At 58.0% G+C, this 14,965-nt stretch overlaps 2 protein-coding genes across 2 annotated transcripts in view; one reads left to right on the top strand and one right to left on the bottom strand.

Annotated features, from left to right (window-relative positions):
• The first annotated feature begins 2,234 nt into the window (after positions 1 to 2,234).
• On the top strand, positions 2,235 to 6,172 carry GAPDH (glyceraldehyde-3-phosphate dehydrogenase). Its single transcript, XM_077759131.1, has 11 exons — positions 2,235 to 2,245; positions 2,423 to 2,463; positions 4,067 to 4,166; positions 4,249 to 4,355; positions 4,478 to 4,568; positions 4,674 to 4,789; positions 4,878 to 4,959; positions 5,181 to 5,332; positions 5,415 to 5,493; positions 5,599 to 5,780; positions 5,892 to 6,172. Exons 2-11 carry the CDS (start codon positions 2,441 to 2,443, stop codon positions 5,959 to 5,961), a joined length of 1,002 nt encoding a protein of 333 aa, XP_077615257.1. The 5' UTR covers positions 2,235 to 2,245; positions 2,423 to 2,440; the 3' UTR covers positions 5,962 to 6,172.
• Positions 6,173 to 7,223: 1,051 nt separating this feature from the next.
• The window catches only part of IFFO1 (intermediate filament family orphan 1), a 12,341-nt gene continuing 4,599 nt past the window's right edge, over positions 7,224 to 14,965 (bottom strand). The window contains exons 4-11 of the mRNA XM_077759019.1: positions 14,924 to 14,965; positions 14,719 to 14,814; positions 14,005 to 14,145; positions 12,992 to 13,149; positions 12,744 to 12,870; positions 12,610 to 12,705; positions 8,921 to 9,051; positions 7,224 to 8,380 (exon numbers count right to left, since the gene is read on the bottom strand). The exon at positions 14,924 to 14,965 is cut by the window's right edge and continues 10 nt beyond it. Coding sequence (XP_077615145.1) covers positions 8,272 to 8,380; positions 8,921 to 9,051; positions 12,610 to 12,705; positions 12,744 to 12,870; positions 12,992 to 13,149; positions 14,005 to 14,145; positions 14,719 to 14,814; positions 14,924 to 14,965 — 900 coding nt within the window. The 3' untranslated portion in view covers positions 7,224 to 8,271. The remainder of the gene's footprint in view (positions 8,381 to 8,920; positions 9,052 to 12,609; positions 12,706 to 12,743; positions 12,871 to 12,991; positions 13,150 to 14,004; positions 14,146 to 14,718; positions 14,815 to 14,923) is intronic.

Below are 14,965 nucleotides of genomic sequence, written 5' to 3'. Positions count from 1 at the left end.
CTCACCTTCCCTTCCCCGCCTCCCCCTGCCGCCCGAGCACAGGATTGCTCCGTGATGGTGGAGCCCGCAGCAGCCAGTCTCCAGACCAGTGCGGCTCCACCCGGGGGACTTCTGGCAATGCCTGCACATCATTGTTGTTGTCACAACCTAGGTGGGAGGGACGTGATCAGCATCTAGTGGGTAGAAGCCAGGGATGTTGCTAAATATCCTACAACGCAGGAAACAGACCCCCGAAACAGAATTATTCAGCCCAAAATGCCAATCAGTGGTGCTGAGGTGGAGAAACCCTTATCTAAACCCAGAACTAGTCTCTGGCCTCCCCTAAGAGACGGGCTCCCTTAGATGGGCTCCCTAAGCCCATCTCCAAGGCAGGTGACTGACCAAGCCGGCTGAGCAGATGGAAGGTCCTGATCCCCTCCAGCTCTAGATAATATCTGTGGAGACAGTCTGTCTACCAGGAGATTCCTTAACCGTTGCAAGGCCGCCCTCCGTGCAGCTGCTGCTTCAGCCTGCCCCCCCGTCCCCCCAGCGTCCATCTTCTCTGCTGAGTCACCTGGACCAGGAGGCGGTGAGCACGCTCTCCTGACAACACTGGTGTCTTTGCCGCCATGACAACGGCAGGCTGCATCAGGAACGCTCCCGTGGGCACCAAGCTGCCTCCTTTTGGCAGAAGACACTAATGAGAAATGACATGCGTGAGGCAGAGAGAAGATGGTGCCTCCCACACGCACAAAGTGCTGGGCCGTGGAGGGGCTCCTAAGGCCCTTTCCATGGAAAGGTTAATGGTCCTGGTTGAGCATGAGCAGGAATGGAACAGGGACTGCTGAGTCCCCATGCCAGGCCCCAGCAGACCGCCAGTGCCACTTCCCACCCCGTCACCATTAGGTGCCCTCTGGCCCTGCTCTTGGGGCTCGTCAGAAGCCTGGGAACCAACCACGCCCGAGGCTGCCAGACAGATACAGACTTGGCTCTGGGGCCTGAGGAGGGAGGGCAGGCCCAGAGAGAGCAGGGGCCAGGGATGGAGTCCGGGCACCGGAGAGGAGAGCGTGCTCTCGGCCTTTTAAGCAAAGGTTATCACCAGGCGGGCTAAACTTAGCCACAGGCTCTTCAGCTAGAAAAGGGGGCTGGTCTCAGGTTACGCTGGGCCAGCAAAGAGGCCCCTGGATCCCGGGCCCCCAGCACCTGCTAACGGGCCATGTCCATTCCACCCCACCCCCTTCCAAACCCTCGATCCTCTCAAGCGTTCAAACCCTTCTGTCCTCAGCTCGCAAAACTGGCGCGGCCTGGGCTCCAGACTGTTGGAGGGGAATGGATCCCTTCCTCTACCTCGTGTGGGGCTGGGGGCCTGTTCCCACCACGTGCCCAAGACCTCCCAACTTCTCTCTTCTCTACTCCTCACCCTGCCCCCAACATCCCCTGGGCGCAGGCAGGGAAGCGGAGTCCCTGGCTCTGGGGCCGGCCAGCACGTCCCAGGATGGGGAGGGACTTCCGCCCTCACGTCCCGCTCTCTGCCCGGGGCTGGAGGCGATGAAGGGGGCACTGTCTCCGAGCCTGGGCGGCGCGGGCACTCAGGTCTCCCGGGAGCGACTTTGTGGGAGGCCCGGCCCCGCCTGGGGGAGAGCAGCTGGTGCACACAGGGCCTGGTTTGTCCGCCCCAATTATCAGCTCTCTGGGCTACCGAGCTGCAGGACAACTTGACCTTCAGTGCAGAAACCTCCCCCTCAAGCCGCCTCCCGAGCCTCCTTCCTCTCCAGGCCCCCACTGCCCAGTGCCAGCCCAGGCCCCCGGCCCAGAGAGGCCGGGAGCCAGGGCCTGGGGAGGGCGAATTGGGGGCTGGGCAGGGCCGGCCGACCGACCCCTCCCGGGCCTTTCCTCTGNCCAAGTCTTCCTGTTTTATCTGTGCAGAGGACCTGGCTCCCGGAGGTCTTCCGATGTCACCGGGAGCCCGGCCCTGGAGTCCACAGCCTCCTGCATACCCACAGGGCCGTCCGGGGTGCCATCAGCGATCCCCTACTCCCCTGGGCCCGGCTCAGTCCCCTCCCCCCACTCTGTCGCTAGCCCACATGCTCGGTGCGTGCACACTTGAACGGGGCGGGGGTGGTGGGGCAAAAAAAATCAGGCCCTGCTACTCGCGGCTTTACGGGTGCACGTAGCTCAGGCCTCCGCGCCCTTGGGCCGTGACTGGGCCGGCCGGCGGGAGGCGGGGCCCGCACACCCTCTTTTCCCCNGCGCCCGCGGGCCAGGGGTGGGCGGCGCGGCCGCGGGGTCGGGCGTGTAGCTGAGCCCCCGCATTGCAGGGACGGGAGGACGGACGTGCCCGCGCGCGGGGTGGGAATGGAGGCCTGGGGGAGGGGAGGGCAGCGGCCGGACTGCAGCCGCCGCCCGCCCCCGCGCTCTAATGCTCGCCTTTCTCTGCCCGCAGCTGCGTCCCCGAGACACGATGGTGAAGGTCGGAGTCAACGGGTGAGTTAGGGGGTGGGCTAGGGTGGGGCATCGAGCCCCGCGGCCCCGGGCGAACCGTGTCTGCGGGCCTTGCTTTGCTCAGGTCTTCGCAAGCGCGTGGGGGACGTGGGTGCGGTGGTCCTACNTTAATCCCCTAGCTGGGGCTTCTTTCTTTGCTTTCGCGCCCTGCGGGGTCACGTGCCAGGAAGGAGCCCCTCCCCCACCAGCCCGCCGCCTCCCCACCTACCGGGATGCCTGGTGCTCAGCTGAGTGCAGAGCCCGCTAGAAGGGCTCATTTGCGAGAACCCGGCCGCCATGTTGCAACGGGGAAGGAAGTGAATGAACCACCGTTAGGCAACCTTCCTTAGCTCCTCACTGTTCCTCCTTCCTCGCCTATGACTAACCCTCCTGATTCTGCCTGTGTGGGGTGGAGTCGCCTTTATCCCGTAAGCCAGGTGAGGCAAGGCTTCCCCCGGGTCTTGCTCTTAAAAGAGCTGGACGTCAGAACTCTGACCGTAGACCATCCCTTAAGCTGTCAATCACATTTCTCCTCAGGCTTGCTTTTCTTAGAGGATTCTCTGATGAATCAGAAACCTGGGTTTGGGGGAGTACTTGTGTCCTTTCCCCCGCCCCCCCCTTTTCCGGAGAGGTGTGGTAGCACAGCTTAGTACCATGTTGGGGGAGCTGAGTCATGGGTAGAAATTTTCCACCACAAAATGGCTTCTGTAGCAGCAGCCCCTTTCATCACACTGGCTCTCCTCGAAGCTCCTTTCTTCCGTCCATACCTAGAGCTGACCCGACCCTAAAGGCCAGGCTATAAAGGTCACTGGGAGGATTAGGTGTCTTGGGAATCCTGCCCTTCTCTCCGTTCTGTCTTCCAGAAATCAGATCCCCTTTCCAGTCTAATCTGGGGTTAAATATAGCTGCCTGACCTTTCTGCAGCTTGGGGCCTGGGCTACTACTCTTTTTGCCCCCACCCACCCCAGCACATCTGTCGCTCCCACTCCTGATTTTTGGAAGAGGGCTTGCAGGGACATGTAGCTTAGCAAACCGGAGCCTTGAGATTAGGGAGTTGAGAAGCACTCCTTTCCCCCCTTCTCTTTCTGTTTTGGAGGAAGAGATGGGCTTTCCCCATCCAGTTAATTTCTGACCTTTACTCTTGCCCTTTGAGCTTGGTGATGCTAAGTGTGCAAGTCTTTGCTCCCCGGAGGGTGTAGCCTGACGCTGGGCCAGACAGGGAACAAGCATTCCCAGGGAGGGCAGAGATAGTGGGGGAGATAAATGCCATGTGCCAGGCATGTGTCCAGACTGCGGGGGTGGCCAGAGCCGAGCCCTGCATGGCCGTTGCTCCTTCGCAGCACTTCTGGTGGCTGGGGAGCTGGGCCAGCCTCTGAACCTATGCATCTCTTGGGCAGGCATCACCTGGCCGTGCTGTACAGCAGGGGTGTCCTGGCAGAGTTGCTCAAGAAAGATAAAATTAGACCTCTTGGGACTTGACCAGAGGCCGGGAAGTGCCATCTTCTAAACCTCTGAAAGAGGATGAATTGGCCTAGGGCTGTTTCCATGCCTGGGAGAATTCTCTAGACTCTTTTTTTCATTCTTTCACACCTCTTGCCTTTATCAGATTTGGCCGCATTGGGCGCCTGGTCACCAGGGCTGCTTTTAACTCTGGCAAAGTGGACATTGTTGCCATCAATGACCCCTTCATTGACCTCCACTACATGGTGAGTGCTGACTCCACAGCTGGAGTAGGGAGCAGAGCCTGGCTGAAGCGCAGCCCCTTGACGGCCTCACTTGTCCCTCCAGGTCTACATGTTCCAGTATGATTCCACCCACGGCAAATTCCACGGCACAGTCAAGGCTGAGAACGGGAAACTTGTCATCAACGGAAAGCCCATCACCATCTTCCAGGAGTAAGTGCAGGAGACAGAACAGGGTGAAATTTGCTTTGAGGGAGGTACTAGGATGGGGTGACTGCCTTGGGTGGCACATGGTACCCCCTATCCGTGAGCTTTCAACTTGTCTTCCGTTATAGGCGAGATCCCGCCAACATCAAATGGGGTGATGCTGGTGCTGAGTATGTTGTGGAGTCCACTGGGGTCTTCACCACTATGGAGAAGGCTGGGGTGAGTGGCAGGGAGAGTCAAGGTGGGGGTGGGGGTGGTATCCCGGGAAGAATGGGGAACCCTTGAGGAAAGGCAGCATGAATTACAATGACTTCTCTACCTCAGGCTCACTTGAAGGGTGGGGCCAAGAGGGTCATTATCTCTGCCCCTTCTGGGGATGCCCCCATGTTTGTGATGGGTGTGAACCACGAGAAGTATGACAACTCTCTCAAGATTGTCAGGTGAGCACAGCAGAGGAGTGGGGAGGTGGCCAGATAGTACTGTGTGTTACCAGGCGGACATGTTCTTGACTTGCCTTCCTTTTTTCAGCAATGCCTCCTGCACCACCAACTGCCTGGCCCCTCTGGCCAAGGTCATCCATGACCACTTCGGCATTGTGGAGGGACTCATGGTATGGGTGATGGGGAAAGTGCCCAGCGTGTTTATTTCTCACCCAGGACTCGATCCTTCTCCCCTCTTAGAACGGGGTCCTGGGCTGAGGGGGCATTGGGGCTAAGGGATTGGCTCAGGTCACTCTCTATCCCTTAGTTCTTCCCCAGGGAGGGGGGACATCGGGGTAGATGATGTGAGGAGTGCTATTCAAGGCCTTCACTCCCTCCTCCATATTTCCAGACCACAGTCCATGCTATCACTGCCACCCAGAAGACCGTGGACGGCCCCTCTGGGAAGCTGTGGCGTGACGGCCGAGGGGCTGCCCAGAACATCATCCCTGCTTCTACTGGCGCTGCCAAGGCTGTGGGCAAGGTCATCCCTGAGCTGAACGGGTAAGGTTCCTTGCTGTTCTCTGCCCTGGGCAGGGGTCTGGAAATGGGAGGAGCAGTACCGACCCTGCTTTCCTGTCTGTAGGAAGCTCACTGGCATGGCCTTCCGTGTCCCCACCCCCAACGTGTCTGTCGTGGATCTGACCTGCCGCCTGGAGAAAGCTGTGAGTACGAGTTGGGAAAGGATTCATGGGCTCAGAGTTTGTGTTGAGTAAAACAGCAAGATTGGAACTTGAATAACCAACCATCTCGTTTTTTTACCTTTTTAGGCCAAATACGATGACATCAAGAAGGTGGTGAAGCAAGCATCAGAGGGCCCCCTCAAGGGCATCCTGGGCTACACTGAGGACCAGGTCGTCTCCTGCGACTTTAACAGTGACACCCACTCTTCCACCTTCGATGCTGGGGCTGGCATTGCTCTCAACGACCACTTTGTCAAGCTCATTTCCTGGTATGGTGCCGCCAGGGTGTGGAGCAACACCTCTAAGAGTGTGGTTGGGAGTGTCGCGCCCTCTGGTGGCCGGTTCGTGAAGAGAGCCCTTAACTCTTGATCTTCTTCCAGGTATGACAATGAATTTGGCTACAGCAACCGGGTGGTGGACCTTATGGTCCACATGGCCTCCAAGGAGTAAGAGCCCCCTGGACCACCAGCCCCAGCAAGAGGGAGAAGAGAGACCCTCAGCTGCTGGGGAGTCTTTGTCCCAATTCATCCCCCAACACACCTGAGAATCTCCTGACCTCCAGTTTCCATCCCAGACCCCCTGAAGAAGGGGAGGGGCTTGGGGAGCCCTATGTTACCATGTACCATCAATAAAGTATACTGTATCCAGCCAACTCCTGTGAGCTTTTGGTGTGGTTTTGTTTGTTTTCTTAAGGTTTTTACAGGGTCTGGGGTAAAGGGGAGAGGAGCTAGGCTGGTGCCAAAGAGAAACAGACCTTGTTGCAAGCACCCGGGAAAGGCTCAGCATACCCTGACCACACCTTGACTCCGCTGGAGGTCCTGGGCCCAACTGAGCATGCCCTACAAAAGCACGTGTGCATGGGCATGCGCTAATTAGAAGAGCCGCCTGACTGCACTTTGCCTCGCTCAGTTTCCCTCCAAGGCTTCTAGGTGCTATGTGAAGAGGCATGTCCACCTCAGAGGACAAGGCCCTTTTGTCACCAGGTCACCTGGCTGCCTCTACCTGAAAACTATCCCTGTAGAGGAGAAACACTGGCCCAGGGAGTTAGGGCTTAGGAATTGGGCCACCAGGTCCTTGCAGCCCTGCCTGGTTACCTGGTCACTCGGAAGCAAAGCCCTAGCAACTCGGGGCAGAGCCGAACCACCAGGGTGTGAACTCCACCCTGCCTCACAGCCTGGAGGTCTTGAGTCAGATATTTACCTTCCTGTGCCCTAGTTACTCTCCTCTGCAAAGTGATAACGCTACACCCAACCCCTAAAGCTTTTCCACCCAACCCCTAAAGCTTTTCCAGAAGGATTCCAGTAGGTCGGCTATGAGCACCCAGCGCTGTGTAGTAAATGGTCAGGAAAAAGGGTAATGCCCACCGCCCGTCCGTGTTCTGGGCAAGTGTTAAGAGGATTACTGCCGTCGTNAGAAGGATTCCAGTAGGTCGGCTATGAGCACCCAGCGCTGTGTAGTAAATGGTCAGGAAAAAGGGTAGTGTTCTGGGCAAGTGTTAAGAGGATTACTGCCGTCGTGTGTGGGGGAGGGCCCTGCGGGCGGGGGCAGGGGCCCTGGCTCTGCCACCTGCCATTCTACACAGGCCAGTTACCTACAACCTCCGGGGCCTTACTTTGCACCTGCTCCGGTGTCAAGTGAGGAAAACCACTGTGCGCCTCACAGAGAGGATGGCGTAGCCACTACCAGAAAGTGCTTGAAACAGTGACACAGCGTTCAATAAATACTCGCCACTTTCATTATTATTAAAGACTCCATTCAAGTGTCCACTCAGCATAGCTCCCCGCAGGCGGGTCTGCTGAGGGGCTCGCACTCACGGCCCCCCAGCTTCTCCCAAGCTTTTCGTCCGGGACATCTTCTCAGCCTGCTGCTCTCAGTGAACGTACCACAGACACGGAGGAGGCACATCTTCAGCTGATGCTTGAAGAAACTGAGACCCTGAGCACACATACACGTGCACGCACACACCACACGCACTCGCGGGCACACACACACACACACACACACACACACACACACACAGGTAGCTTCACCTTTTTCTCTGCCCTCAGCGTTGGGAAACAAACAAGAGCTTCCGTCTCCCTCCCCAGCATGGCACCCAGGCAGATCCAGAAGCCACCGAGACCGGAGGCACTAAGGCCCCTACAATGCAGGGCACTTCCACGAGGGAAGGGTCACAGCCCCATCACCGCCATCCACGGGTGGATGACAACGGGGGTGGGGGGAGGAGCGCCCAGTCCTGCCTCCCCTCAGCTGCCCCTCAGAGGAAGCCCCCTCCCACTGCACCTGTGGCACAAGCCCTGGAACGACCAGCCTAACCCACTTCATACCAGTGCCTGGGCCAGTTAGCACCAGTACAGAATCAAAGACAGTAAGCTGGCTCGAGGCCACAGAGATGGAAAGGAGATCTGACGACCACATTCCTTACTCAATGGACAAGTAAGGGGCCACCATGGCTCTGGCAGCATTCTGAAGATGAGAAGGTAGCAGACGCCCACGCGTGAAGGCGAGGGAGCCCCAGCTGTGGGGGCAGGGCAGTCTGGGCAGGGCGGGCTGAGCCTCACTCCAGACACCTCAGAACCCTGGAGGTCAAGGACTAAGGCAGGAAATCAGAGAGGGAAGTGCCCAAGTCCCCAGGGGCGAGGCTTGGTGCGGCGGGCGGGACGGATGAAGTTCCCCTTCTGTGAACCCCCCACCCCTCTGCCTCTGCGAGTTCCCGGAAGGCTGGGTGGGGCCCCGGGGTGCCAGGCTGGAGGTGCGTCCCTATCTCATGGAGCTATCAGATGAGACATCGCGATCGGAGTCCTCAGTCTCGCTTGGCGGCGGCGGCGGCGGGTCGCTAAGCGGGACCGCAGTGAAAGCAGGAGACTTTCTAGAAAAAAACACCGGTTGTCACCTTGGGGCAGGCAGGAATCCTCATGAGGCTGGCTCTCCTCTCCAGTGGCCTGATTCTCTGGGAGGCCAGTGACCACCATCTCAGGCAAGGACAGGAGGCCCGCAGGGGTGAGGGCAGGTGTGGGGCGAGGGAAGCGGGCGGAATCCCTCCCGCCCCACCCTGATGGGGGTGTAGTCCCTGTCTTTATCTCGGGGACCCTAGGAGGCTCAGAGTTCAGAAGTGTCTCACATCACAGCACGAGAGGTGCTGCCTGAGCACAGACCTGGCGGCCCCGGCTTTGTGTCTCTCTGTAGTACTTTTGTGACTTTTTAAAACTTACTTTTTTGTTGAGGTATAACTTACAGAGGGTCAAATGCACAAACTGTGCTTCTGACTTTAAATAAAAATTTGCCCCCAAGGTCCCTGCAGGGTCTTCAAGCCCACCAAGGGCCTCTGACGCCCCACCCCTCGCTTGCACCCTGGGAGGAGGCCAGAAGAGGGCAGGCCGCGCCCCACGCTCCAGCGGGGGGTCCTCACCGGTCCCCAGACTGGGTGATGAGCCGGCGGCAGGTCTCCATCTGCACATCCAGGCCCCGCTTCATGCTGCACATCTCCATGTACTCGTGCAAGTGCCGGTTCATGTCGTTCTTGGCCGTAGCCAGCTCCAGCTGTGTCAGGCGCAGGACAAGACCCCGCAGGTCAGCAGCGCCCCTGCCCCCAGCCCCCCTGAGGCTAACACGCGAAAGGCGCACCACCAGGCACGGAGCCCTGGTGGCCACGAGTGAGGGCTCTGATTTAAACACAAGTCAGATGGCGGTGCCTGGGTGGCTTAGTCAGTTAAGTGGCCGACTCTTGACTTCATCTCAGGTCATGATCTCCCAGTTCATGAGTTCAAGCCCGGCATTGGGTTCTGTGCCCAAAGCGAGGAGCCTGCTGCATATCTTCTGTCTCCCTCTTTCTGCCCTTCCCCTGCTCACTCTCTCTCTCAAAAATAAACATTTTTAGGGTGCCTGGGTGGCTCAGTTGGTTAAGCGTCCAACTTCAGCTCAGGTCTTGATCTCACAGTTCATGGGTTCGAGCCTCGCGACAGGCTCTGTGCTGACAGCTGGGATCCTGGAGCCTGCTTCAGATTCTGTGTCTCCCTCTCTCTCTCAGAAATAAATAAAACATTTAAAAATTTTTTTAAATAAACATTTTTATAAAATAATAAAATAAAAAAATAAATGAGTCAGATCAAGCCAGAAGGCACCAATATACTATCATTCCTTTTAGTTTTCCTGGGGATCTTTGCCTACAGAGGAAGGCCGAGGTCTCTGCTACAGGCCTGCATTCTTGCAGACCCTCAGTGACAAGAGGGACATAAGTAGACAGGACAGAGAGCCCAGGGTGACAATCTATGCACAGCTTTGCACCCTCCCTGGGCTTCCTGCATGGCCAGGTACAATGCTGCACCCTGTCTGCCTCCCTGACTAATTGGGGTGCTCCTGGGAGGCAGCCATGGGCCTCTTTTTTTTAATGTTTATTTTTGAGAGAGAGAGAGAGCATGAGCAGGGTAGGGGCACAGAGAGGGGGACAGAAGATCTGAAGTGGGTTCCATGCTGATAGCAGTGAACCCCATGAGGGGCTTGAACCCACAAACCTCGAGATCATGACCTGAGCCGAAGTCAGGAGCTCAATCAACTGAACCACCCAGGCGCCCCTGCTCCCGGCCCCAGGTCTTACTCATCTCTGCACGTGCCCAGCCCCAAGATGGGAAACTATGCAATGAACCTTTCTCCAGTAGCGACAGCATCCAGCATCGTGGCCCAGAGGAGGGCACCTGCCCTGCGCTGTTGAGAGAGGCCCAGTCTGCCCTTATCACGCTGGTCTCCGGTGTGAGCCGTTCTCAGGGTCTAACAGAAAGACTTCTGCCACACCCGATGTCCTACCGCTGTTAAGATGTGTCCCGACTTAAGAAACATTACATGTGGCAAAAGGTGGGCTCAGACTCAAGGAAATACGGCCTCCCTCTGAGCTAGATTCTGCCACAGGCTTTGAGGCAGAGCTGAGAGGCGGGGCGATGTGGAAAAGATCTGGGCCAGAGACAAGTGCTGCCTCTCTTTGTCTGGGGTACAAAGGACAGGGGCCCAAAGGAGAGGCGGGATAATAGTGCCTGGAGGTGATCTGCTTCACTGCCTGGGAGCACAGGGAAGGGGAGGAGACGACCCGTGAATGATCCACACTGGATGGAGGAAACCACCCAGAACTAATCCAAACTGCATTGGGAGAGGATGGGGACCCGGAGGGAGAAGAAACCGGGTCACAGGGCCAGACAGAAGGGATGGCCTGCACGGGTCATAAGCCCTGGTGAGAACAGCTCTGGTGGCAGCCCTGGCTCCAGAGCAGTGGGATGTGCTCAGTCCAGGAAGACAACAAGATGTCACCCCAGCTTCCCCACCTAAGCAGAGCAGCAAGGGAAGGGACTAGCTTCTGGGGCCCATCCCTCACTAGGATAGGGAAGAAGGAAATGAAGCAGCTGTATTCCATCCAAAGACCAGGCTGGGACCACCACCAGCGTCTGTGCTCATCTGTACCTGTCCCCTTACTTCACACACTTAAAGCAGGGGTGAGGGGGGCACCTGGGCGGCTTAGTCGGTTTGGCCTCTGACTTTGGCTCAGGTCTTGATCTCTCAGTTCATGAGTCTGACCCCCGCATCGGGCTCTGTGCTGATGGCTCGGAGCCTGGAGCCTGTTTCAGGTCCTGTCTCCCTCTCTCTCTGCTCCTTCCCTACGCACACTGTCTCTCAAAAATAAATAAATGTTAAAAAAAATTTTTTTTTTTTAAATTTTAAAGCAGGGGTGAGGAGAGGCAGCCACCACTGTTGGGAGGTACCTAAAGGCCTCCAATGAAATCCGCGGACTCACTGTCACCAGAGGGTAGGGCTGGGACTAGCCAGAGAGGATGAACTCCTTCCCACCCTCCACCTGGACCTTGGCTTTACCACCGACAATAGGAAATGAACGTTCCTTGCATCCATCCCAGTGACCCCAGGATGGGTCACCAGGGCCAGCGCTGCACCCAAAGACCCCACCCCCCACCCCATCAGCTCTCCCGACACCTCTCCTAAAGCCAATCTGCTGCAAGAGAGAAGGAAGACTGACATGGTGTCAAGGAGCAAGCGGAGAGCGACTCTCCCTTCCCCTCTGGTCAGCAGAGACCAGAAACCCAGCTGCGCCTTGAAAACTTCGCACCTGTCTGCTTGGGCAAGCAACAAAACCAGGTTTGGCTTAAAGGAGCAGGACCACTTGGTGTGTGTTAGGAGGATGGGCACGTAGGAAAATCATCTGCCCACTTCTGTCCCAAGAAACGGGCAGCATGAGACAAGCCAGGGTGTCAATATGCTACGTGGGCTTGAGGAGAGGCCCACGTGTGTCCTCCCCACGCCGGGTGCTCAGGGAAGGGCGCACCCCACAAGCAGGAGGGCACCAGGAAGCGCAGCCCCTCCACCCAGGGTGCCACAAAGGCGGCCCTGCAGCCCCAGCGTCTGCCATCTCGAGAAGGGTCTTCGGGCTAGGGGGTGACCAGGGGGTGACAGCGGAGCTCCCTCCATCAGGTGAAAGGCTGAACTAAAGAAACAGCGAAGCTCACGCCCACTTCTTAGTGGACTCCACTACCACACGGCCAGTAGTGACACTACTACTAAAACCGCCCTGCAGTACGCCTACTAGGAGACAGACGCTGCCCTCAGCACTACGTGTACCTCATTGCATCTGCTCTTCAAACATTCCCGTGAGGGACGTATGGTGAAGATCCCGCTTGAGGGGCCCCTGGGGGGCTCGGTCAGTTAAGCGTCTGTCAATTTTGGCTCGGGTCATGATCTCTCAGTGCATGAGTTCAAGCCCCAAATCAGGCTCTGCGCCGACAGTGTGGAGCCTGCTTGGGGTTCTGGGTCTCCCTCTCTCTCTGCCCCTCCCCAACTCACTCTCTGTCTCTCTCAAACTTAAAAAAAAAGAAAAGGTCCCACTTGACAAATCAACAGGCTGAGAGCGCGGAAGCAGCCTGTTAGAAGCTGGAGTGGTAGAAGGTAGGTGACAGGGCTGAGACTGGAGCCCACATCTGTCCTCCTCCCTTGAGAGCCTGCGATCTTAGGGTTCCACCCCCACAAAAGAAAGGGGGAAGGCCTGGTGTCCGGGATCCCGCAGCCCCGCTCACGACCTGTGCGCCTCGGCCTCAACCACAGCCTTACCTCTATTTGGTCAATGGTTTCCTGATATTCTTTCTCCCGGGTTTTGAATAGGGACTCAGTATCTTTAATCACCTTCTCCAAGCTGTCTTCCTGCTGCTGGAGCGGAAGGGGAAGGAAGGGAGAGGCCAANGGGCCGTTCCCTCTCCCTCCGCCTCTGCGGCTGCCATGGCATAGCCTGAGAAATCCTCCCACAGCAGCAGAGTCTCCTCAGTCTCCTCCCAAGTCAGGCTGTCACAGTCGTCCTCAAAATCATACTCCCTCCTGGAAACAGGGAGCCCGCCGTCAAGGGGGGCGGGGGCCTCCTGCCTGCTGAGGGCCACTGTCGGGGAGCTCCGGCCTCTGGGGGGCTGCTGAGGGTGGGCCTGGGGGGCTCGGGACTCACAGCTGGTTGAGCATGCGCTGCATCTCCTCGTTGATGCTGAGGGCTGTGCTCTCCTCCTCATCCCCATCGGGCTGGCGGGGCCCGTCACTCTCCGACAGGGAGGTGTCCTCCTCGATGGCCGCCTTGCGCTCCCGCTTCCGCCCCCCCATGGATGGGACCTTAATGGGAGACAAGTGCAGNGGGGGGTCGGGCGGGAGGGGAGGAGAAGCATGAACCAGCAGGGAGGGCAGGCGGGCAGAGAGAGAAGACACAGTTACAACGACAGGAACAGACACCAGAGTCACCAAGAGACAGGCAGACAGACAGATGGGGACAGGGCTGCGGACTGAGAAGGAAGAAAAAGAAAAAACAGAAAATAGGGTGGTAAGACCCAGGGAGAAATGGCCTGTTGTGACCACACTGAGATGTGCGTAATGGCTAGAGAGGGCTTGTCTTCTAAAACAAAATCTTCGTAATGCAATGACCCAACTGAAAGGAGAGAGTTTGGCCGCAAGGAAGAGGGGGACACGGTGTATACAGAGGAGAACCGGACTCAATATCCAGGTCTGGGAAGCCGCAGAAGGCACAGAAATGAAGCAAAGAGGTAGAGGAAAGGGGGGGAAGAGCAAGGAAAACAGAGACCGGAAAAGAAATCTGTGCCAAAAAGCCCAGCGGGTCAAAACTGATGGCCGAGGCCTAGGTGGTTTAGAAACTGGGACTGGGACATTAAAAAGCTTGCATGAGAGCAAAACTAACCAGCTTCTTCTGTGGAGAAAGCCAGAAAAGATGAGAGAAAGAGAGGAGAGGAGGCGGACAGAGGAGAGAGAGGGAAGGGAGAGATGGCGTTAGAAACGCTTCCAAACCTTCCCTTTCAGAGGCTGTTCCCTGCCCCCCCAGCCTCGCCCCACCAAGGGCCCGGGGGCCAGGGGAAAGTCTTCCAAGGGTCTCGGCCTGCAGCCACCCTCCCCTGAGGGCGTCTGGCTCTGGCAAGCTGTGGGCAGTGCCTGGGGCCGAGGGCGGCCGGGCGCCCTCACCTGGAACATCTTGATCATGTCCTCACAGTTGCGCTGCTGAGCCACGTCGCACAGTTTGGCCGTGATATCGATGCGGCGACAGATGTCCATATCTACCTTCATGGCCTTTTCTTGGATCTTTGTGTCCAGCTCAGACAGGTTCTGTCCAGGGACGCAGGGAGCAGTGAGGAGGCAGCCGGCACCGGGACAAGGGCCAGTGAGGCCCCGACAAGGCACTCATCCCTCCAGCCACACATCACCGATGTCCCCTCCTCCTGGACGTCCTGCCCTCAGCACGGGGAACCCTGGGGGAGCCCTGGAGGCCGTGGCCCGGGACCCGCAGGGGCCCCTCCCAGAGCGTGTGCTGCTAGAGAGCGGCCACTGGGGCTACAGTGGGGAAAGTACTACAGGAACAAGAATGGCGAGCGCTTATTCAGCCTAAGCCTGTGCCAGCACGGCCTCCGCTGAGGACAGCTNGGGGGGGGGGGGGGGCGGGCCAGGGCCACACTGCACTCAGGTAGCAGAGCAGGGATAGCAGGGATCTGGCTGCTTAACTAACTGCTTAAGGCCACACCGCCTCTCAGACACAACACTGAGACTTCAGTGTCTTCTTTTCCTCTTGAATGCGGGTGGGGTGGGGGCAGGCAGAGGGAGAAGTACAGCAAACCCGGGGGGAGGGTCGAAGGGCCCAAACTAGAAGGGCCCGCTCTGCCGGCGTGAGGCGGCCACACTCACATTGCTCATGAGCCCCTTGAAGACCACGAGCTCAGCTTTCAGCTGTTCCACCTTCATGGCCAGCTCCTCCTGGCAGGCGTCAGCCTCTTGGGCTTCCTGCAGTCATGGAGAAAAGGAAGTGGGGACCGGATGAAGACAAGGCAGGGCCACAGGCCAGCAGGGGGGGGGGGGGGCGCTGAGGGAGCAGGGCAGTGGCGGCCCTCACCTCCTGCAGCTCGTTCACTCGCTCCTGCAGCTGTATCCGCAC

This window comes from Crocuta crocuta, unplaced genomic scaffold (assembly GCF_008692635.1).
Source record: "Crocuta crocuta isolate KB4526 unplaced genomic scaffold, BGI_CrCroc_1.0 scaffold72, whole genome shotgun sequence".
NCBI lineage: Eukaryota > Metazoa > Chordata > Mammalia > Carnivora > Hyaenidae > Crocuta > Crocuta crocuta.
This window is presented reverse-complemented; position numbering and strand designations above follow the sequence as displayed.